Here is a 23,213-nt window from a genome sequence, read left to right as displayed (position 1 = left end):
CTATGGCTGTGAGTCTCTCTGGGTGCAAGGCAGAGGCTTCTGGTTTATATACATCCTGTTTCTGCACAAACTCTTTCTTTGGGCTTTGTAATCTAACTTGGAACAGATTTTCATCCCTGTGAATGTCCAGCATGACATTCAGAAGCCACGCAGCCTACGGGCCGATTCTTCAACTTGGGGAATCGTCCTGGACAGGGCACAGAGACCGGGCATCCCACGGCCTACCCCCACCCACTCGATGCCAGTGGCCATCTGTGGGCATGGAGACAACGGAAAACATCCCCGCATGTCTTCGGAATGCCCCTGGAGGGGCACTTATGCCGGCTGGGGATTTTTCTAGCTGTCTGCTCTGGGTTAGCACTTACGTATGGGAGCCTCACAAAACTGAGTGAGCCGGTTAGGGTGTGACTTATCCTCTCATACATAGCAAAGCTGTACTTGGCGAGGTTCAGAGATTTGGCCCGTGTCACAAGGCTAATTGGAGGCCCGGGATCCTGGTTCCGATTCCAGTGCTTTTCCCACTTTGGTGTGTTTTCTCTTATGTCCACATGCTCTTTTTTTTTTTTTTTTTTTCATTAATGTTTATTTTTGAGGGAGAGAGAGAGAGACAGAGCATGTGTCGGGGGCGGAGGGGAGGACACAGAATTGGAAGCAGGCTCCAGGCTTTGAGTTGTCAGCACGGAGCCTGACGTGGGGCTCAAACCCACAAACCACAAGATCGTATCCTGAGCTGAAGTCGGACACTTAACTGACTGAGCCACCCAGGCGCCCCATACCGTCTTTTCTATTCTACGTCCAGGTCACTGGTCGTGTTACACCAGTGTAACAAGTTGGAATCCACTCGAATCGGAAAAGACCTCATGTGTCTACAGCATAATTGCCAGATTTCTGACCACAGGCACGGTGCCGGTGGTATAAGAGAATAGCCCTGCGCACCCTGTACAGATAGCCCAGGGGTAAAGGAAGCCTGGATTCCAGGAACAGAATGGACCCTCCACTCACCAGTTACAGCAACATCTCCGTCTTCGCCCTCCGGAATTAAAAATGTTTTCTCGAACTACGTCTCAAAGACACAGTAGGGCTGCTGTTGGCTGGCCTGGGTGTTGGGACGCCCTACTTGAGACCAATCCACCAAGCATCTTGGCTGCACAGGATAATGGGGAAAGTGCTGTGGGGCTCGGAGTGAGCCACGCCGCCGGGTGAAAGGGGTAAATGAAGCGTGAGGAGGAGCGTGGGACCTAGCACATAGTAGGACTGCAGAGAGCAGGTTCCCTTCATCTCCCCAGGGGCAGAGGGAGGGGGCGCAGGAGCAAAGGCAGAGCCATGTGAGGGGGCTCCTGTCTACAGGTCTACGGGGCGAAGACCTTAGTCTGCAAACTCGGACCCAGATGCACGGTGCGCGCGGCTGCAAACACATTACATTGCCCCTGGTGCCACTTACCTTCCAGAATAGAAATGTAGCGGCACAGCAATATGTCTAAAAATAGGAGAGAGAGGGCAGGGCAGCCCGTTCTTACGGGAGGAGAAAAGAATGTCAGAGGAAGCAGCTGGGACTAATGAACTCCGCATTAGCCATATCCCATTCTTTCAACTCAAGTCAAATGTCGGTCCCCATTAGGCAATTGGCTTTGACGGGAGCTATGCTAATTACCACTTACCAAACCTTTAATTCCTGGGGAAAAGCAAAAGGAAAAAAACGAATGGGTTTTTCATTTTCAAGAGAGAAAGGGATAAAATAGTAGTCGGGGAAAGGAAAACCTGCATTAACTGCAAAATGATTAACGTGCCTTTACTAACCAAATTGCTTAGCGGTTTCATTTCCTCGTCATCCGCTCAATTCTTTCTTTTTTTTTTTTTCTTTTTTGCCTTCAGGGTTTTTCTCCATCTTATTTCGTTTGTACGGTTTCGCCTTAAATTGTCTTGGCTGTGTCTTGTATTCCTTGAAGTTTTTTAAGGACCTCGTAAACGACCTAGTCTGAACACCCAGCCACTATTGCCTGAGTCCTCTGACCCCGGGGTCTTCTGTCCTACTCGAAGGCCTCCAGTGAGGGGGACAGACTCACTCTTGGGAAGTGCACCGAATTTTCAGATTGCAGAACGTTCAAGTTCACTATTTGCTCAAACTAAATCAGAACACACTTTGTAATTACAAGGAAGCCAGCCAACAGGTTAGTGCATGGATACTGGATTTTCCTCAGCACTTCCCAATACCACGTTCTAAGAACTATCAGCAAGCAAACACACACACACACCAAATCTAGCTTTTCCTCCAATTTATAATTATTTTAATAAGACAAACACCTGTGTTTTTTTGATCACTTAACTAATTGTAAGTGGAAAAGATAAATTAGTGTTAATTTTATCAGGGTTATAACAAGCTAGAAGTGGTGGGTAGCCCAGATGTCCTTTGCCTCTACCTCTCTAGTCTAGAAACCGAAAATTTTCTTCTTTTATAAAAAAATTTTTTTAATGTTTAGTTATTTTTGAGAGAGAGAGAGTGTGTGTGTGTAAGCAGAGGTGGGGCAGAGAGGGCGACAGAATCCAAAGCAGGCTCCAGGCTCTGAGCCGTCAGCGCACAGCCCAATGTGGGGCTCAAACCCATGGACTGAGATCATGACCTGAGCTGAAGTCAGGCACTTAACTGAGCCACCCAGGTGCCCCCCAAATTTTCTTTTTAATACCTACATGACTTTTCCTCTGGTTTGTTCAAAATGGAATGTGGGGGTGCCTGGCTGGCTCAGTCAGAAGAGCATGTGACTCTTGATCTCAGGGTCATGAGTTCAGGCCCCACGTTGGGCATAAAGAGTACCTAATAAATAATTTTTTAAAACCTGGAATCCACATCTACTGAAGAAGCTGCTATGAAGATGTGGGTGATCCCTTCCGCGGGTGCTGTTAAATCAAGTTGTTTAAGTGTCTCCCATGAGCTTACTGGTCTGAGTTTCCTAAAGCTGGGAATGGTTTGCCATCAGCCCTAAATACGAACACTATCAAGGATTTGTTTCAGATGCGATGTCACACTCAAGTCTTCCTCAACAGTTGAGGATCCGTTCTAGTGCCAAATATTAAAAAAATAAATGCAAGAGAATGAATTACAACTTGTCCCGGTGCTGGTGACCCCATCTAGACACTGAACGTGTCTATAGTGAACTACAAGAACGTATACTTTGAGAAAAGTCTACCCAAAACCTGATGGTAGAAAATTATCCTAATTTACCCATTTTACTCTAATGTATCCATCATGAGCATATTAATCTAGCCTAACGTGCAGTGGATGCCAGTTAACATTCAGTCCCCTGCACTAAGGTAAGCTTCGACTTGACAGATTCCCTGCCAGTCTCATTTGTATGGCCTCATTATCCTTCGGATATTACTTAGTGCAAAGTTCTAAGTCCCCGGTCTTAAGGACCGTGTAGGTATGACCCCGATCGAAACGGAAAAACAATGAGCACGCTTTCCTTCTAGAAAAATCTTAAAAGACAACGTTCTGAAGGTTAGCTGGCCTTTCAGGCTGGCATCTTGCACCGGTGTACTGACCCAATTACTGGTCTCTTGAAGCTGCTGTGTTCGGAAATGTGGATGCTATTACAGCTCCTCTGTCACATTGTACTTTACTCAGCTAGTAATTATGAATATGAGCTCAGCTCTGCAGAAAACAGAACGGAACGGTCAGCAGTCATGCTCCGTGTCTGCTCCCCTGGTGTCCAGAGAAGATTACAATGCTTCTCCAGCCAGCTTTTGCCGATTTTCCTCATATTAGGCCTGACTCTCAGAAACTTCCTGTGACTCAAGGTATGAATCTCGAAGCTTTAAAGTTGAGCATCTAAAAACCTCCACCCCGGGGCACCTGGGTGGCTCAGTTGAGTGTGATTCTTGGTTTCAGCTCAGGTCATGATCTCACGGTCTGTGGGTTCAAGCCCATGTCAGGCTCTGTGCTGACAGCTCAGAGCCCGGAGCCTGCTTCCGATTCTGTGTGTGTGTGTGTGTGTGTGTGTGCGTGTGTGCGTGTGTGTGTCTCTCAAAAATAAATACACGTTTGAAAAATATATTTAAGGGGCGCCGGGGTGGCTCAGTTAAGTGTCTGACTTTGGTTCAGGTCATGATCTCATGGTTTGTGAGTTCGAGCCCCACGTCGGGCTCCATGCTGACAAAGTGGAACCTGCTTGGGAGTCTCTCTCTCCCTCATTCCGTGCCTCCCACACACATGCTCACTCTCTCAAAATAAATAAGCTATAAAAAATATTAAAAATATACATATTAAAAAATTTTTTTAACCCTTACCCTGCAAGTTTTCCTTAGAGTCTGTCATTCAAGAGCCATAAACAATATGCGTAATCAAGGATTTTGGTGCTATGGGAGAGAATTCACATTTGATTAGGGTTTTGAAATTGAGTGATTTGTTCACTCCTAATCTCATTTGAGCAGCCCGGAATCCTGGTCCACATGGGGCCTTGAGAGCCGTTCTGCACTGTATCACAGGAACACAAGTCCCTCTCCTGTTTAGCCGTCACTCATTGTCACTTCTGTGGAAATTCTTGAATGGGAAAAGGTCGCAGTTATACACATATGTATCAACGTATAGGCATCTGTCACAGAACAAAGTCTGGATCCTGCAATCCTGAAGTTCCTTGAATTAGGAGTTAAGGCAAGCAGGCTCCAGGCTCCTCAGCAGCACCACTCTGTATTAGGTTGAAATAACACCTTCAATAAGTCTGTTGAAACAGACTTCATAGGCACCTCAGTGGCTCGGTGGGTTGAGCATCCAACTCTTTTTTTTTTTTTTTTTTAAATGTATATTTCTGAGAGACAGCACGAGTGGGGGAGGGGCAGAGAGAGGGGGACAGAGGATTCGAAGCGGGCTCCGAGATGACAGCAGTAAGCCCGATGCGGGGCTCCAACTCAAAAACCGTGAGATCATGACCTGAGCTGAAGTCAGACCCTCAACTGACTGAGCCACCCAGGCGCTCCAAGCATCCGGCCGGCTTTTGATTTCAGTTCCGGTCACGATCCCAGGGTGGGGGCACCGAGCCCCATGTCAGGTTCTGCGCTGAGAATGGAACCTGCTTAAGATTCTCTCTCTGGGACACCTGGGTGGCTCAGTCAGTTGAGCGTCCGACTTCGGCTCAGGTCATGATCTCACAGCTTGTGAGTTCGAGCCCCACATCGGGCTCTGTGCTGACAGCTCGGAGCCTGGAGCCTGCTTCGGATTCTGTGTCTCCCTCTCTCTCTCTGCCCCTCCCCTGCTCACACTCTGTCTCTCTCTCTCTCTCTCTCTCAAAAAATAAACATTAAAAAAAATTAACAACAAAATAAGATTCTCTCTCCCTCTGCCCCTGTCCCCCAGTCAGGTGCACTCTCTCTCTAAAATAAAAAAATTTAAAGATCTTTTAAAAAATAGACAGATTTCATTCTTCACAAAGCAAACCTAAAGCTCATTCCATGAAAGAACTGTAACAAATCAAAATTGACTTACTAATGGAAACTAATATGGGTATTTTATAGCAGCAGGTCTGAATGGAACTCTTCTTATGAGTAAATGAACATATCATCTGTTTAATAGCATATTTGTTTTTAAATTCATTTTCTCCAAAGCACAAAAAAATAATTGTTTTGCTCTTTGAGCACAATGTTAAAAATTTGCTTTGAATATGAGGGAAATATTTTTTAAATTAGACGGTTTCTGTGAAGATAAACTGAAACAGAATGTTATTCTGGACTCTTAAATATGTCGCCTTTGGCTATTTTAAATCAAAGGAAGACAAGAACAGAACTTCCAAGCACATAACAAAGATGAAAGGAAAAGCCAGTGGGTCCACAGTATGGTACAGCAAGAAACAAAAATCTTCATCAAAAATGCTCACCTTGGCACCTGGCTGGCTGTCAGTCGAGCACGTGACTCTTGATCTAAGCGTCGTGGGTTCGAGCCCCCCACTGGGGGTAGAGATTACTTAAAACCTTGAGGCACCTGGGTGACTCAGTCGGTTGAGTGTCCGACTCTGGGTTTCGGCTCAGGTCATGATCTCACGGTTTGTGGGTTCGAGCCCTGTCAGGCTCCACGCTGATAGCACAGAGCCTGCTTGGGATTCTTTCTCTCCCTCTCTCTCTGCCCCTCCCCTGCTCTCTCTCTCTCAAAATAAATGAATAAACTTGGAAATATATATATATATAGTATGAAGACAGATGGTAACCCCACTCATCATGGTGAGCACTTCATAAAGTATATCATTGTTGAATCAGTATGTTGTACACCTGAAACTAATACAATGTTGTATGTCAATCACAGTTTTGAACATCCTATAATGTTTACTTTGGGTTCCAAATTACTTTAAGACACTCAGTATTGGACTTTATTAGAGTTTAAATAAAAAAGACTTTTCAGGCACCTGGATGGCTCAGTCAGTCGAGCATGCAATTCTTGATCTCGGGGTCATGAGTTCGGGCCCCATGTGGGGTGTAGAAATTACTGAAAAATAAAATCTTTTAAAAATAAAGTAAGTACGTAAACTTCTGAATTACATGGGAATGAGAAGACCACAACTGTTAATACATTTTATTCAGATCCATCGTTATAATTCCTTTGCATGAGTAATCAGGGGTGGAGTCTTATTTGCAGGAGGAGAAGGTCTTCCGGAAGAAATCCTTGCAAGGTGTCTGCTCCTGCAGGGACTGTTGAGGGGGCGGGACTTCCTGCCTTTTGGCTGCCTCTCTGGCTTCCCGTCCTGTGTCCCTGTGTCCCCCGTAAGGCACCAGCCTGGATGACCCCAGGCCAGGAAAGTCAAGAGGCTGCTTTTTTTCCTTCATTTCTATTGCTTCCTGCACATGTTTTTAAAAAGAAGCAGAGGACAAAGGAAAGAAAAATCAACCATCTGGCTCAGCCAGCAGTAAAAGATACATAACTGCTTCCTTTAAAAAAAAGAACAAAAAACAAAACAAAACAAAAGATGCTTCAGAAGAATAAATCACCTTTCCGTTTAAAGGATAAAAAATGAAGAGAACACCCTCACAAAATTGCCCTCATTAGAGAAGGAAAAGTTAAGGATTTTCAGTCTAGGGGGGAAAAAACTGGCTTGTTTTGCCCATAATCTTCTAATCTTCATTAGAAGAGTTGGGGAGATCTCTCATTTTCCCTGCCGACCAGTCACTGGTCTGACTCCTGGATGTCCACAAATTACTGAGACAGATCAGATGGAGACATTGACGGAGACAGAGCAGATGGAGACATTCTGCTCTTTCAGATTCTTTAGGAAGCTTCTAGGAATAACCCGATGATAAACGACTTGTCTGAAACTCATCCGGCAATTTTAGAGAAAAATCCATTTTTAATGGCCAACTTTATGTACTCTTTCTTGGAACTTTTTCAAAATGGAAAAAAAAAAAGGAAAAATAAATCACCTCACAAAGTTATAAATTCTCACAGCGGAAAACGTAACGGTGTCAATTAATCGGAGCCAGGAAGAAGAGTCCCGTGCATATATAAATTAAGATTCCAGAAGCTAGTGTGACTAATGCGGGCAGCGACGGCTCCAGGATTGCGCTGTAATAGACTGGGACACTCACTTGACGTTCCAAAGTTTGGCGGACAGAGATCCCCGGCATGGAGAGGTTCCCCTGGAGTTGGGAGAGCTTTCATCCCGGTGCCGGGACGTCACGTCACAAAGGGCAGTCCTGCCGTCTGTCCTGTGCACACTCGGCCGAGGAGTACACTCAGCCGTGCTGGGGGTCCACAGGCACGGACAAAGATGCCAAGGAAACGGCCAGAAGGCCGGCTAGCGCGCGGCCTGCTCGGAGACCACTCACCCTGCTGTCATGTCCTGTCGTGTCGGGCGAGGCGACCCTCCGGGGGCAGGACGGAGGTGGCCGTGCCTCCCCCCGCCCCCCCAGGAGGAACAGCAGGAGCAGGCAGAGGGGCGGCGGCATCCTGCAGCCTGACTGGCACTCCTCTCGAGCTCTGTGGCTGCGCATCCTCGGCAGGCCCGAAATCAGTGTTTTGTGCACTTGGGTCTCTTCTTTGGGGGAGCGGAGAGGGGGCTATTTTAAGCTCAACCTGCAGCTGTTCTTTTGTGTACCTACCTGTCAAAAGCTGCACCAGGCCCCCCCCAGCTTCCCCCACACCCAGGCAGTGATGCACAGGCCTAAGCCATCAGAGCTCACAAAAGGGCCTTGGGATCAAAGTTAACCCCTTCCAGGTTCCGAGTAGAGTCGCTTACTTTGGAGGACACGTGCACTCGCTTCCGAAGAAGCTCTACTTCCCCAGAATCCTGCCGAAAGCAAGCAGGAGGCCATGAGAACAAAGCCAAGTGATTCAACACCATGTAAAATTGGCCGTGCTCTGGGCTGACAGCTCAGAGCCTGGAGCCTGCTTTGGATTCTGTGTCTCCCTCTCTCTGCCCCTCCCCAGCTCATGCTCTCTCTCTGCCTCTCAAAAATAAAGAAATGTAACAAAATTGGCCGTGGGTGAGGAGCTTAAAATCTGAAATTCAGTCCATGTGAGGCGGGTCGGAATCTGTTCCAGGCTGAAGAGACAAGCGGGTGCGGAGGGCGCAGGGAGGCGCTCAGATGGCAGGCAAGGAGGCCCCCAGCCCCGTAGTCCAGAGAGAGGTCCTCCTGCCGAGGACTCCTCAAACTGCCCCGCACCTGAATCGCCTGGTGACAGACACAAAAGCGCAAATTCTTTTTTTTTTTTTTTTTTAGAATTTTTAAAAATGTAAATCTTAACATATAATGTGGTAATGGTTTCAGGAGTAGAATTCAGTGATTCATCACTTACGTACGACACCCAGTGCTCATCCCAGCAAGTGCCTTCCTTAATGCCCATCGCCCCACCCACCTCCCCTCCAGCAACCCTCAGTTCGGTCTCTGTATTTAAGAGTCTCTTATGGTTTGCCTCCCTCTCTGTTTTCATCTTATTTTTGCTTCCCTTCCCCAAAGTGCAGATTCTGATGCAACAGGTTCCTGGAGGGGCCGAGATCCCACGGAGCGCCCTGGGGGGATGCTGCAGGGGCCCAGCCCAGGCCCGCTGGGGCTCAGACCGCTGGCGTCCCCCCACTCGTGGTCACAAACTTGCACTTTTCTCTGAAGGACATAGAAATCAGGGCACCACGTGGAGCCAGAGCTACTTGGCAGGTGTGTCGGGTGTAAAACGCACTTCCTACTGCGCTTGACCCGCTTTCCTTCGACTGCACCACTGCGGGGAATCCTCCTCCGTGCCCCACCTCCCCCCCCCACCCCCACCAACCGCCTCCCTTCACTGGTCCCAGTTTCAGACTCACACGAGCAAAGAAAGGCACAGATCCTCTACCCACCGGAGACGACCGGTAAACTGAGACCCGGGCCGCAAAGCTGCTAAACGCGGCCAGCAGCCATGGCAAGGTCCCGAGGAGAAGTAATGCAGTGGGACTACGGACTCCACTGCTCTCTCCACTAGGAGAGAGGTTTTCTGTGTCCTCCACTGAGGTTTTCTGTGTCCACAGTCCTGGTTCCCACCCCCTCACGGGGGAAGTCTCCATGTGAAGTTTCCTTTCATCACAGGATTTGAAAGGGTCTGGGTAAAACCGCCATGACCCGAGGAGTCCTGGCTCATATTTTTTCCATATTAATTTGTCTAATTCCCACAAATGGATTAAAAAATTGAGTCTTACAGATGAGAAATTCACAGCAGCTCGGCCAATTTCTTATACCCTGAGTATATTTTGCAGATTTTTTTTTTTAATGTTTATTCAGTTTTAAGAGAGAGAGAGAGAGAGAGAGAGAAAGCACGAGCAGGGAAGAGGCAGAGAGACAGGGAGAGAGAAAGAATCCCGAGCAGGTTCTGCACTGACAGCAGAGAACCCAGTGCAGGGCTCGAACTCACAGACCGCGAGATCATGACCCGAGCCGAAGTCAGGCACTCAACAGACGGAGCCACCCAGGCGCCCCTATTTTGCAGCCTTTACTCGATGGACTCATGAAACACTCCGAGCACCTAGCATGTACGCAGAACGACAAAGGACCCAGCCCGCACCCACCCCAGCAGCGCTGTTAGAGCCCAGCGGGGTGGCAGGACACACAGCCGACAAATGAAAGCACATTCGGGGCAACGGCAAGTGCACCGGGGAGGACCGCGTGGGGCGGCTGGAGGAAGGCCACGTGTCATCTCAGTACTGACTGTTTCCAAGGAGGTGGCAGCGTGTCTTCAAGGTGACAGCTGAAGACTAAAATCCTGGCTTTGCTATTCAATTAGCCCCTCTGTGGCCCCAGTTTCCTCATCTGTGACATGGGGATGAAAAATGGCGCCTACCGCCCGCATCACAGCGTCATGGTGAGCAAATAACCCACCGAGCACAAGTGGAAGGCACAGCAGACACTGGTGTTCAGAACCGCTATTGAGATCTCCTCAGTCCTACTCCACTGGCACCCCTTACGCTCCAGAGTCCAAATATCTCAGGGTGCCTACCGTGTGATCACCCTTCTCCAGCCCAAAGCCTGTCCGCAGGGAGCTGGTAATCTAAGGTCTTCTGCAAGTATGTGTTTCGGAAAAGATGTAGAATGGGAACTTTGGGTAAGAGGAACTCAGGACTGGGGCTCCTGGCTGGCTCAGTCGGTAAAGCATGGGACTCTTGATCTCAGGGTCCTGAGTTCAAGCCCCACGTTGGGCATGGAGCCTACTTAAACAAACAAGTAAGAAAAGTTAAAAAAAAAAAAAAAAAAAAGGAACTCAGTACTGAATTATTTGGAAAAACTTGAAAAACAAAAACAGCTCATTCTAAACGGCAGAACAGGACCCAGATAGAAGTTAGACTAGGGGCACCTGGGTGGCTCAGTCGGTTTAGCGTCCATCTTCGGCTCAGGTCACGATCTCAGTTCATGAGTTCAAGCCCCACGTCGAGCTCTGTGCTGACAGCTCAGAGCCTGGAGCCTGCTTTGGATTCTGTCGCCCTCTCTCTCTCTGCCCCATCCCCGCTCACACTCTGTCTCTGTCTCTCAAAAATGAATAAAAACATTAAAAAAAATTTTAAAGAAGTTAGAAAAGACTTTTCTCTGTACACAGAAGAACCTTGTAATAGTGAGTGTCCCATAACCAGAAGGGCTGTCTCTGGAGTTCCTGTGTAGTTCCTTGTTGGTGAGGAGACTGGACTAAATGACCCCTAGCGCCTCTTTATAAATTCCACAATTCAGTAACGGGAAAGAAGCGTGTCCCGATGTAACCCTCCTGGGACATCCAGGCTTTAAGGTCTCAGCTGTGTACCAGCCAGGGCCGACCCTTGGCGCATTCCAGGGGCTGCTGTGTGCGGAAAGGGATGCTTTCCAAGTTCGCTGGCTCCAGTTAATTTCAGTAATAACAAATCAACACAAGACCTTTCATTTCGAGCTCTTCGAGGAACTGGTGTTAACAAGGAAGACAACAGGTACTAGAAATGTTAAGTTGCCCGTGTTTCCAGGACGCGTTCCTTCCAAAGACATGAGCCTCTTTACACGGTTCATCATCTGGTCAATGGCTCATAGGTTAAAGTTCAGATGAGGTTCCAGGACACTTGAGAAAGCCAGCTCACAAAAACAGGGCCCTCTGCAACTCCTTTCCGCCACGTGTCCCCAAAGACAGACTCACACAGGATGACTGGCATCACTTTGGACATTCCAGAGTCAACAAGACCCCATCTAACATGCAGTGGAGAAGAGACAGCTCAAGAGAACACAGGAAATGGAGTCAGCTCTTCTTTACAAAGTCTGTCGACTCCTGTGTTGTGAGCCCTGAAAAATGTACTCACCTGCAGTATAAGCAGGTCACACGTTAAAGATGCGAAATAAACCAAAAGATTACGTGAACGTCAAGTCAATTTTACAATCTGGCTAGAAAATTTCCCATCAAAACACCCATGCCAGCCCCCAGGTGCCCTCTCCAAGCCTGTATGTAACCAGAGACAGGACGCCCGTGGCGCACAGAGTTCACCACTTCCAATCGTGAGCGTCCCGGGTTTCGAGAGCTACAGAGATCCATAAACACGAGACCCATAGTAACAGTGCTGCCCCCTTCCTCTTCCTGTCACCTACAACCTCGCTGCAAGGTACAGGGGACCCTACTGCACTTGAACACAAAGCCACAGAATGTCACACGGCCACTAGGGTTGCAAACCCAGGATGCAAATCCAAGTCTGTGGACTTCTGGAAAGTCCATGGCGTCCGGTGTCTGACCTCTCCTGACGCACAGTTCCAGAGAGCTTCTCCGGAAATGAAGCTGCTCACACACGGATCTGGGAGGGAATGCGACCTAAGTATGGAACGCTTTAGGATTCCCTTTTCTCCGACGTGACACACAGTCGTTTCCAGAAATGAAATAATTCGTCCTTTGCAGAGCCTGATGCCAAGAAGCTTGATTTCAGTGCTTTGCTGTGACCACAGCCCGTCACCACCCCTTGAGAGCCAAACTTTGGGGTGTCTTTTGCTCATATTTAGTACGGGTGGTATAAATTCTATCCAGAACGTGTGTCCTGATCTCTCTTGCCCCCTCTTTAGTCAGCACCCCCAGCGTGAACACTGCCTCTGATCCATAGAGCAGGGCAGCTGGCTGACCTCTTCGAGCCTCGGTCTGCATGTCAGTAAAATGGGGATAATGAGATCCACGCTGATAAGGCTGTGAAAATGCGGTGACGTCCTAGGGACGCCTCCGGGGCAGCCTGGCGCACAGAACGGCCTCTGCAAACGCTGCCCCTCCTCTTCCCCCTCTTGCCCCATGGGGGGAAATGCGCACCCTGGGCCTCCCAGACACCCCGGAGAGAAGACAGCGGAACTGGGCCCCTGGGAGGACCAGCCCTCACAGACTGACCCAGAGCACGACACACGGAAGTGTTTGGGAAGAGCCCAGGTTTTCCTCTCCAGCAAAACTTCCGGCCCACAGAACCATAGTTAAATTACAAAATAACCCAGAGAAAAGTTGCATCAAGTGTGTTCTGGAGAAAATCATCTGTAAAAAGTAACACAATTTCCAAATATCACATTTACCTTGTGGTCACAAGTGACCCAGGTTTGAAAGCTATATTGGTGGTCAAAAGGACTAAATAAATAGAGCTGTATTCATCTTTCAGGGACTGTCAGCCTGAAAAATTACACAGAAGAATAACATTTTTGCTTGAAAAAACTGACTACATTTAAGCTGCTGACACAACTTTATTAGCAATAGATACAACTTCCAATCTTTGCCACTCAAACCCTCCCGTGTTAGTGGAGGGTGAGAGACGGGAGTATTTTGCTGGAGAGTTTCCGGTCTCTTTGACACCAGCTTTGGCAGCCAATGACTCTGAGAAAGCAGCCCAGCAAGCCTCTTAGCCTTTTTATTTTAATCTCTACTGATCCCTTGGAAAATCCCTTTGTGGCAACGCAAGCTCTTGGCAACCCTCCCTGCTAAAGGCTGCCTTTGCCAGTGACAGCTACAGACTCGAATTGTCCTTTTTTGCTGCTGCAGCCTCTGCTGGCTCCACTGGTTTTTGGTTTTCTTCCTCTAATTTCTTCTTCTTTTTTGCTCTTTGTTCTGAGTTAAACTGTGCAAGCTCTTCGCTTTTCTCTGTGATGTATTTTAGCTGGAAGGAAGGAAGGAAGGAAGGAAGGAAGGAAGGAAGGAAGGAAGGGGAAGGGGGGAAGGGGGAGGAAAGAAGGAGGAAGGGGGGAGGGAGGAAGAAATACATTATCTGGTTGTGCCATTTTATAAGTCTGGGGGAGGCAGTGGGAATCTACATCCCTCCCAACCACTCCCACCCTAAGAATCTGGGTGGAAAAGCCCGGGTTACATTCCTTAGAGTGAAAGCCTGGGTTACATTCCTAGAGTGAAACAAGCCTAGGTTACATTCCTTCCATTTTTTCTGGAAGAAGTAATCAACTACAAAAATCAACCGATTGCTGCCCATACTCCTACCAAACAGGTAGGAAGGAGCTCCTTGAATAATCAGAAGAGTTAAAATGTGGAACTTGGGGCGCCTGAGTAGCTCAGTCAGTTGAGTGTCCAACTCTTGATTTCGGCTCAGGTCATGATCTCACGGTTGTGGGATTGAGCCCCTCCACTCAGCCCAGAGCCTGCTTCAGATTCTCTTTCTCTCTCCCCTTCTGCCCCTCCCCACCCCAAAATAAATAAACATTAAAAAAAAAAAGTGGAACTTGCAGAAGGCACGCCAGTCCTAAATATACTCTACACCAACCCCAGTACAGCCAACACCCCCCTAAATGTAGCCAACTGACATTACTGAGTGCTACTATGCACCAGATAGTAGGGGCAGAAGGTACAGAACACGGGGTCCCTGCCCTCCGGGAGCATTTCGTCAAATGCCTAAATTTAGCTGCAACCCTGTCAGATGAAATAAAAAATTAAGAGTCCAAAATAAAAATAATATTTGCAGGTAAACAAATGTGCAATAAACAGATAACGTCCCAATTAATATTCTAAGGTGACTGGCACTGACCAGTCCTTTGCAAAAGGTAGAAACTGCCCACTGAAACAGACCACGAACAGCTCTGACCCGCACCGAATTTACGGACAGAGAGGAGCGTCTTTCCCACTGACACACAGCACCACCAGTCACCTTAGCTATTTTCCTTAGGGATCGCATCATCTTTAACCTTGACTTAAACTTTAAAGAGAGAATATTAGAAGAGCAGAGGGGGAAAAGAGAGCCGGGTAGAAACAGCGCTAGATCCTGGGCCAGAAGGTTAGGGCTCAGCTATCAACCAGAGAGCTTCGTTTTCAGCTCTGGGAAGTTACTGAACTCCAGCTGCCTCCCCTGTAAAACCGGGCTAATAAATCCTGTTCTTAAAGACCCTCAGAGGGTGGTTGTGAGGTTTAAATAATACATGTAAAATAACATCTATAAAAGTCCCCTGTAAACTGTCAACTGCTACACAAACTCATTCAACAACTACTTGCTGAGCACCTGCTGTGCGCCAGGCTCTATTCTAGGCACGGCAGATGGAGCAGAGATAAAAACCCCCGCCCTGGTGGAGCTCACAGTAAAGTATTTTTACTGCGGGAATTAAACTAGGTCATAAAACCTCACAGATGCCCTGGATCTGCCCTGGGCCACTGGCCTGGGATGATCATCACAGCATCACCTGTAAAAGGAGGGCCTGGTCGAGATGACTTCTAGATTTCTTTGAAAAGACAGACAACGTGCTCAGTTTTCTGCCCGCCCCAGCCGTACGGACACTCCTTCCATACCTGGCCCATCAGACTTGCGGGCACCGTAATGGAACTGTCTCCATACACCCTAGCCTGGGGTCTGTCTCTGACATCATGCTGGAAATGAAAGGCGGGGCCAAAGTTTTGAGATGTTACGAAAAAGGCAAATTATGAAACCCAGAGAGTGCTGATTAGAAAATTCCAAATTGGCTTAGCGAGATCCATCATGATGAAAGAGAGACTATAAATTACGGGCAGGCCTGAATGGTTCAACCATCTCTCGTTTTTAATGCAAGGTGCCCTGGGGAATCGCTTCATGGCTGCAAGTGATTAATTGGGAATAATGTATTCTGATGGGAAAGGGGAGTGAGGAAAGAAATCCATCTCTCACCAGTGAATTACTCCTCCTGGCTAAGAGCTTCACATCTTCCGTGTTAATTGTGCTTCTTTTTGCGTGTCTATAGAAAGGGCAGAACAATTCACCAAAATGTTTAGTATCATTTCAAATTTTGATGAAACCCAAAAGTTCATGGTCAGAGTCCAAACCGGCAAGGATCTCTAAGTAGCCCATCTTTTTAAATTAAATGCATTAAGCAACCATGACATAAAAACGAGTGAAGTGACTTAGCCAAGATACCAATTAAATAAAGAGACTAAGGAAAACAGAAGCCCATCTGTCCACCTCTGCCTGAGGCCCCGGGTGCCTGAGCAGGGACTTGCTTGAGCACCACGGTCACAGTGAACACCACAGAAAGAGGAAGCAGCACATATGTGCACACTTTCAGTGGAAAGAGAAAACGGCACAGTCTCACAACACAAAGATTGCCTACGCCTAATAGACACTAAGGAGAAGAACAAAGAAAAGATACAAGTTCCCGAGGCTCTTCTCCAAGGGTGAAATCACAGGAAAAAGCTCACACGGATGTCCCCTAACACCCCACCCCCACCAGGGAGGTACCGCGCTCCCCCCACAATAGCCTGGCTAGAACAAAGAACATCCTGTCAACTGGGGTCTGTGTCTTGCTCACAACTTGGACTCCAATTCTCATTCCAGTCCTCGTATCTTGGCTCCAATAGGTAAACTGATAGGTCTGATAAGCTCTAGTCAATAACCTACTGCTCTGGTTACACCCCTTCTTGCCGTTTCTAACTTCCTCCAAAAATAAGGAGAGAGTGTGTACACAGGAACAAGTAGGCGCGTGTCCCGAACAACCAGCACACACAGCGTCCTCACTGGGTACCCGCGCCGCTAACGATAAACTCACACGGAAATTCTACTCTGTATTTGGCCGAACCCCCCCATCCTGCTAAATGTGCAGACATCAAGCGTCATCTCATCACGGCCGCCTCTGCCGACTGTGTCACTCCAGGAGACGACCTCTAGTTAGCGGGCCGCGAGCACCAGGACGCCGACCCCCGCTCCCCCCACTACTCCGCCAGTTAGCTGGCACCACCTGAAAGTTACCACTTCCCTAAATGGGTTGGGGGGTGAGGGCAGGTATATCCGATGGCGGCCGCTGCACATCAGAGACTCTCCTAAATCAAACCTCTGACTCCAGAAAATTACTCCAGAGAAGATTACACAGCGACGTTTCATATGACACTTTTAGTGACACAGGTTGTAAAGACTATTCCCAAAGTCTTCCTAGAATTTATTCACTGTCCAGTATCTATCTTCTTCAAGATGTTACATCTTTAACACATTGACAATATGAGGTGACTAGAGATTGCAAAGCTAAATAAAGGAAACTCACAACTTAAATTGTGAGATAACTTGCCAAGGTTTACAGGCAAACTATTTCAAATGTAGGCACTATTTTATCAGAGCAACAATGTTACAAATATGGCTTAAGTTCCCAGCCAGCCTATTTAGACTAGTTAGGCTGGCCTGAAACAGACCCTTTGAGTCTTTGTGGTGCTCACAGTTCTAGAAGACAGTGGCCACGGGGAAAATACAAAGCCACAGGATAAACGAAGCTAACCTTCTGGGAATATCAATTTCACCCCATGATAAACTTTAAAACAGGATTTTTTTTTTATATGACGGCAAACTGAAATATTATGAAGATCAGTGTGAAATTAAGACAAAGGCCGAGTCTTCAAAGAAAATCTGCACTTGCGTCGGCTCAGGGTTCAGAGGGTGGCGGGAGCGTGCAGGGTGCTGTGGGACACTCTCAGACACGTGGAAGGTGAGGCACCTCCTGGTCAGTACGTCTCTGCCGCGCTCACTTAAACAAGAACAGCGTGAGAGCCTTTACCCAGACCCCTCGACTTACATGATGTCCTTCCCTGGGGAACTCACGGTCTAAGTGACAAACACAACACTCTCCCCCCCTTCACCAAGTACCCAGCAAAAGAAAATCAACCTTTTTTTTTTTTTTTTTTTTTTAAAGCATGGTTAGAGTTAGGGAGTCCTTCCCCTGACACTTTTTTATTAAGAGCTTATTTTTAAGCTTATTATTAAGAGCCCCCAGCATGGGGCTTTGAGCTTACAACCCCGAGATCAAGAGTCACCCTCTCCACCAGGGAGCCAGCCAGGCGCCCCAAAAATCAACCCGTTGATGTAGTGATAAAAACACAGAGTGCCTGAAAGCTCAATGTACTACAATGCTAAATATTTCCAATTTCGTTTTTATGTCTAGTATTTTTATAGAAGCATCTAAAAACGTTTGTGGTCTTTTCCCACAGCAAGCACAGAAATGGCAAGAAAAGTCACAACGGGGGGCCGCGCTACGGGCATCTACCAGGGAGAGGTCAGAGGAGTCAATATACACCCTACTGTGCACCGGACAGTCCCCACCACAACCCAGAATGATCTGGTGCAAATTGTCAACGGTGCTGAGGCAGAGAAACCCTACTCTCTATCGATAATCTTCATGTTCAAATTAAATACTCATTTGCTTACTTATTTACATTTCTGTGCCACGCTTTGTAATAAAAAGTTGTATTTCAAAAAAAAAAAAAGGAAAGAAATGGCAAGGAAAGGTGATAAATGGGTGTCACAGGAGACGAGGGGGCTGCGGGCGGGGGACAGGAGATAATGGGCGCCATGAGAGGGGCCACCACCCGTATTAACAAAGAATAAACCACATGAGCTATGACTATCCCATAATATGATCTTAGCCCTGTTGGCCAAGCCGAAGATGCTAAGCGGTTTTTAGGGACTCCTACACGTAGGGATGGGAAAGATTTAGAGTCTGCCCTCCAAGAACCTACTGCTTTAATTCATTCAAAATATTCACCCGAGCAACACAGAGCTAACGGGAGCAAGGTGAAAAGCGCCGGGTACGGAAGAGGCTGGCACCAACTCAGAAGTGCTAGCAAATTAGAAAGCTCTAGCCCTTTCCGGCCTCAGTCATTCAAACTGCTTCATAAAAGCAATTCCTTGCCAATTGTTTTCAATTACCTGAGGTCCTAATTGAAGAGATGAGCGTAAATCACCTGTAAAAGCTAAAGCTTACCAGCTGAGAGCAAATCACCCACTTTTCAGGGAGCGTATGTCTCGCTGGTGACAAAGGCGGTGAATGCCAGGCGGACGGGGTGGGTGTCGGGCGCCGTGGTTCCCCCGCGCACCGTCCCGCGGAAACGTTCTGCAAAGCACACACACCCTGCACATTCACCGTCCGGGGCTGCCCTGCACATCTTTGTAGCCACCAAGTGAACGGCTCTGGTTCTTGCACAAAAAGTGCTTCGAAGACGTAACAAAAAAAAGGCCAAATCAAGTCTGAATGGACATGATTAAAGCGGATGCGATATTCTTGCAGAATCATGACTAGAGATGAGCCTCCAGAAAATCCACACGCACACACAGACTGCATACAGCTCGCCTGAAACACAGCAGCAGGTGGAGAGTACAAATGGGATGTGAATGCACACAGCATCAGAGAACCAGCCTCTTTACCCACCTTGCAAACATTTCGAGGTCTTTGGCGAAATTTTCTGAAAGAGAAAAAGATGTGCGTTAGCTACCCTGATCTCAATCTTATTTCAGAAGGAGGGAAAGCAGAACTTCGGAACGTTTAGCACAGTGACTAATGCAACAAGCCCTTTAAAAGGCAAGAGGAGGGGCGCCTGGGTGGCTCAGTCGGTTAAGCGTCTGACTTTGGCTCAGGTCATGATCTCACGGTCTGTGGGTTCGAGCCCCACGTTGGGCTCTGGGCTGACGGCTCAGAGCCTGGAGCCTGCTTCCGATTCTGTGTCTCCCTCTCTCTCTGACCCTCCCCCGTTCATGCTCTGTCTCTCTCTGTCTCAAAAATAAATAAACTTAAAAAAAATTAAAAAAAATAAAAATAAAAGGTGAGAGGAGGCATTTCCAGAGCCTTTAGCAGTTTTATTCGTTATGGCCTCCTTGTCATAATTGGGGTATTGTGGCTACACCCTTCCTTTCGTGAAACTGGCCTTTAATCTTAAATTTGGCTACAGGTTAGGGCTTGAGAGGACATTAATTTTCTCTAACGTCAAGCAGATACCAATGTCATAAGCCCAGCTGTCAAATAAACCATGGCATCGTGGACATAAAAATGTTATAAAGCAATGAGGTAAAAAATTGAATGTCTAATGTTCCAGGCAGCTTAAAAAATAAAACAAAGGTGTTAATACCCAGTGTTAGGCAACAGGAAAAAAAAAAAAAAGTTCTTTTCATAAAATATCTGAATTTTACAGCAAAGAACTGTCTCACGAATAATGCCTGATGATCACGTTCTCCATCTGTTGGGATGACAAGCCAGGGCACCCACCCACACGTTTCTCCCAGGCAAAAGCAACTTCTGGGATGCCTATACACCTACAGGAAGGCCATGGCTTCCTACCGCACTGCCGGAAAGTCAGCTCCGAGATGGCCGCAATGGTTTGTTTGCTGAACCGAATCTCTCTGTCCGATGCAACTTCCTCACAAAGACACCCAACAGTGTAGTGAACGGCTGCTTTTAGCCTCTGAAGCGAAAATCAAAATACTTCATGGGTAAGGTTGCAAAGAAGAGCTCTGCACATCTTGGAAAATTAAGACCAAGGAGAGGGTCTGCTGCGCTTCCTTCCTTCAGCACTTTCCATAATGGCTGAGTGACTTTTCAAGTGTACTAATAAATTAATGAGGCCCTCTGGAGTGTGGCTTGTAGAAACATTACTTCCTAGTTAATGGTTATGATTTAGGTCAAGTAAAGATAAGGAATTACAATGGCAGGTCAGTGGGGAGAAAAGTCGGACTCGCACTTGCAAAGTATCTGCGTGACTTTACTCGGGTAGTCCACGAACAGGGACCACGTTCCTACTGAGTAAAGGCCCATGCCAGGTGTTTGAGGAACAACGAAAAACCAGACAGGGGTTAATCAAGCGAAAAAGGAGGCGATGCCATCCCCCTGCAGCCAGTCTCTGCCAGCCCCGGGCCTGCGTGTGACAAAAGACAAACGCTCAGGACTGGCTGGGAAAGGCCTGTGCGGGCGCGGCTGAGCCTCCCTTGATTTGTCGGCTTGCTAGCCCACCTCGCCAGGACCCTCACTGCTCCTTAGCAACCCTTTTAGATACTGAGTAACATATCTTTCCCATGCAGAGGAGCAAAGAAGCAAAACAAAGTTAAGCCAAGATCTCAGTCTCATGTCAGCAAACTTCTTGTGCCCCTAGGTGTGCTCCTCTATGGTGGAGACAGAACTGAACTGGACATGGGGACAGCTGAAGCCAAGACAGCATCAACCCTACCAGCAAGTGTTCACAGTTGAGACAAGATGAGGAGGAACCGCAGAAACCCAGGTCGAGGACCGAGGACCCGGGACCCGGGTAGAGGCCAGGCAGATAAGCAAGGGCAACTACCTTCCTTAGTTTCAGAGGTCACAAGACTAGGAAGTTGAGGCCTTTGGCAGGAGACAAAGGGACCATCACCCGGGGAGGGATAAAGACCTTCCCAGGTCATCTTTTTTAGGTATGCGTGGGGCAGGGGGAGGTTCCGGGAACAGGACAGGAAGCCTTCTGAACATTCCAGGAAGTTTTTTAATGTCTCTCCTCCTTCTGTACGCCTCTTGGATGGGGCCAACTGCCTTCTGCAATGCTGCACACGCTAACCCACTAGACCCTAAATTCCTCAAGGGCACGACCCTGTCTGTTTTGTTCACTACCGTCCACCTACCTAATGCCAAGAACAGCTGGTTCAATGAATGGTGGGATCTTCAACCTGCTCACCAGTTTCTCAGCCCAGCTCTGCAGCCTTACTCATCTCGTCAGCATGCCGAACCAGCCTCTGGTTCTTTATTGGGCACTGAGAACCAGCCTCTGTACTCGGGGCTGAGAATACAAAAATGGAAAGGCCAGCTCCCTTCTCAAAGACTTTATCTCCTGCTACACCTTTGCCATCAATGGACTCTTCAAAACCATCAATGTCAGGAAAAAGAGGATGGAGAACCAAGCGGTCCAGGGAAGATCAGAGCCAGGATTACTAAATGCACTTTATGTTCCTTGACTGGATCCTGGGTGAAATAAAAAAAAGACCACTAGAAAAAAAAAAAAAAAAAACTGCTTTGGAACACCGGGAACATAAAGGTGGACCGAACATTACATAATAGGATTTTATCCGTATTAAATTTGCTGAGTGTGATCATTGAGATTATGCAGAATACCCCTGTGGTCGGGAGAGCATACTATGAAGTATTAAAACTTACAGGGAAAGGGTCAAGGTATCTGTGATTATATCTCAAATGAGTCAGAAAAAAAGAGAGCAAAGGAGCAAACACAGCCAAGTGCTAACAACTGGTGAATCCAGGTGGGGAGCATACGGCTGCAGAGTGGACTATTCTCGCCAACTTTTCCTGAAATCTTACACTTCTCAAAATAAAGGCAGGCGGTGGGTAAAACAGCTGAAGTGTAACACTGGCAGGAGGGAACTCCCGCGCCCTGAGCTCCTTCGCGTCTCTTGAGTGCCCCCTCTTTGAGGATACCGCCCTGGTTCTGGCTTTTTATCTCTTTGGGGCTTTACGGTTGGTTCCCGCGACCCTGCCCCATTGTACTAACTCCCGGGGCGATTAGAGGAAGGGCCGCCCCTGGGAGGGGGTTACTGTTACTCCGTTATTCTGCAAACAGGAAAGCGGGGCTCGCGCAGCGCCGAAGCCGAAGCGACCCTCGGGCTGCGGAGGCGGGACCGGAACCCACCCGGGAAGGATGGGCTCCGGGACCGCACGGCCCGCGTGGCACCCAGGTTCGCAGGCCGTCTCCGCGTCTGCAGGACGGAGAGCGCACGTCACGGCGGCCACGTGCCGGGCATCGGGCTCCGTGCTTGGCCTGAATCCCCTCCAAATGCTCACACCCCATCTTCACAACACCCCTGAGAAGGGAGACTGCCTGCCGCGCGACTCGGACCCGCGTTACCGAGGATACCGCCTCCCAGCACCCCCCGCGGCAGCCCAGCTGGCGCAGGCGCACGCGGCCCGAGCGCGCCCTCCGCCCCGGGGGACGCGCCCCGAGAAGCGCCAGGCCTCGGGGCCTTTCCCTCTCCAGCAGCTCGACGCCGTCCTCCCGCAGCCTGGCCGGGACCCGGCTTTCCTGTACCTGTTGGTAGGAGAATCGCTGCTGCTCCTCGGCCGCCTCGTCCTCCTCCATCTCAGCGGGCCGACCCAGGCAGGCGCGCCAGGGCAGTAGGAGGCGGCGGCCGGGAGGAGCCCGTCGGATTTCCCGCCGCGGCGCCCGGAGACGGACCGCGCGAGGGGACAAAGCGCGAAGTTCCACGCCGCCGTGTGCGCGCGCCCCCTGGCGGCCGCTCTGGGGACGGTCCGCAGCGGTCCGAGCTCCCGCCTCGCGGCGCGGGGGGACCTGGCGGTCCAGGTCTCCTGGCTCCGCTCGGCTCTGCGCCTGGCTCGCGGCTCACACGAGCCCTTGGAAAGAACGCTTGTGTGTAGGGACAGCGTTGTCGGGCGGCACTCTTTACTGTGAGTTACGTGGGGCCGTAAGCTCCGTAGACCTTGCAGAATCCACCAACGTTCTGTAATTGTGTCACCAACAGTAGTGTCACCGAGTCAGACGCAGGCAAATGCTGGATTGCTGTCCATTCAGCATCGCAGTGAGTAGGTGACACAGCCGAGGCTAAGGCACTCATCAGCAG

General features: G+C 48.6%; 1 protein-coding gene across 1 annotated transcript; it reads right to left on the bottom strand.

The window, feature by feature from the left end:
* Positions 1-13,120: 13,120 nt before the first annotated feature.
* On the bottom strand, positions 13,121-22,813 carry LOC122482076 (centromere protein S-like). Its single transcript, XM_043578550.1, has 5 exons — positions 22,664-22,813; positions 19,945-20,068; positions 19,042-19,075; positions 15,528-15,594; positions 13,121-13,550 (listed from the first exon to the last, which is right to left on the bottom strand). The coding sequence occupies exons 1-5, from the start codon at positions 22,712-22,714 to the stop codon at positions 13,401-13,403; spliced, it is 426 nt and encodes a 141-aa protein (XP_043434485.1). The 5' UTR covers positions 22,715-22,813; the 3' UTR covers positions 13,121-13,400.
* Between the last annotated feature and the right edge of the window lie 400 nt (positions 22,814-23,213).

This window comes from Prionailurus bengalensis, chromosome C1, assembly GCF_016509475.1.
Source record: "Prionailurus bengalensis isolate Pbe53 chromosome C1, Fcat_Pben_1.1_paternal_pri, whole genome shotgun sequence".
NCBI classification, from domain to species: domain Eukaryota; kingdom Metazoa; phylum Chordata; class Mammalia; order Carnivora; family Felidae; genus Prionailurus; species Prionailurus bengalensis.
The sequence above is the reverse complement of the archived record's forward strand: the minus strand, read 5'-3'. Positions and strand labels throughout refer to the sequence as shown.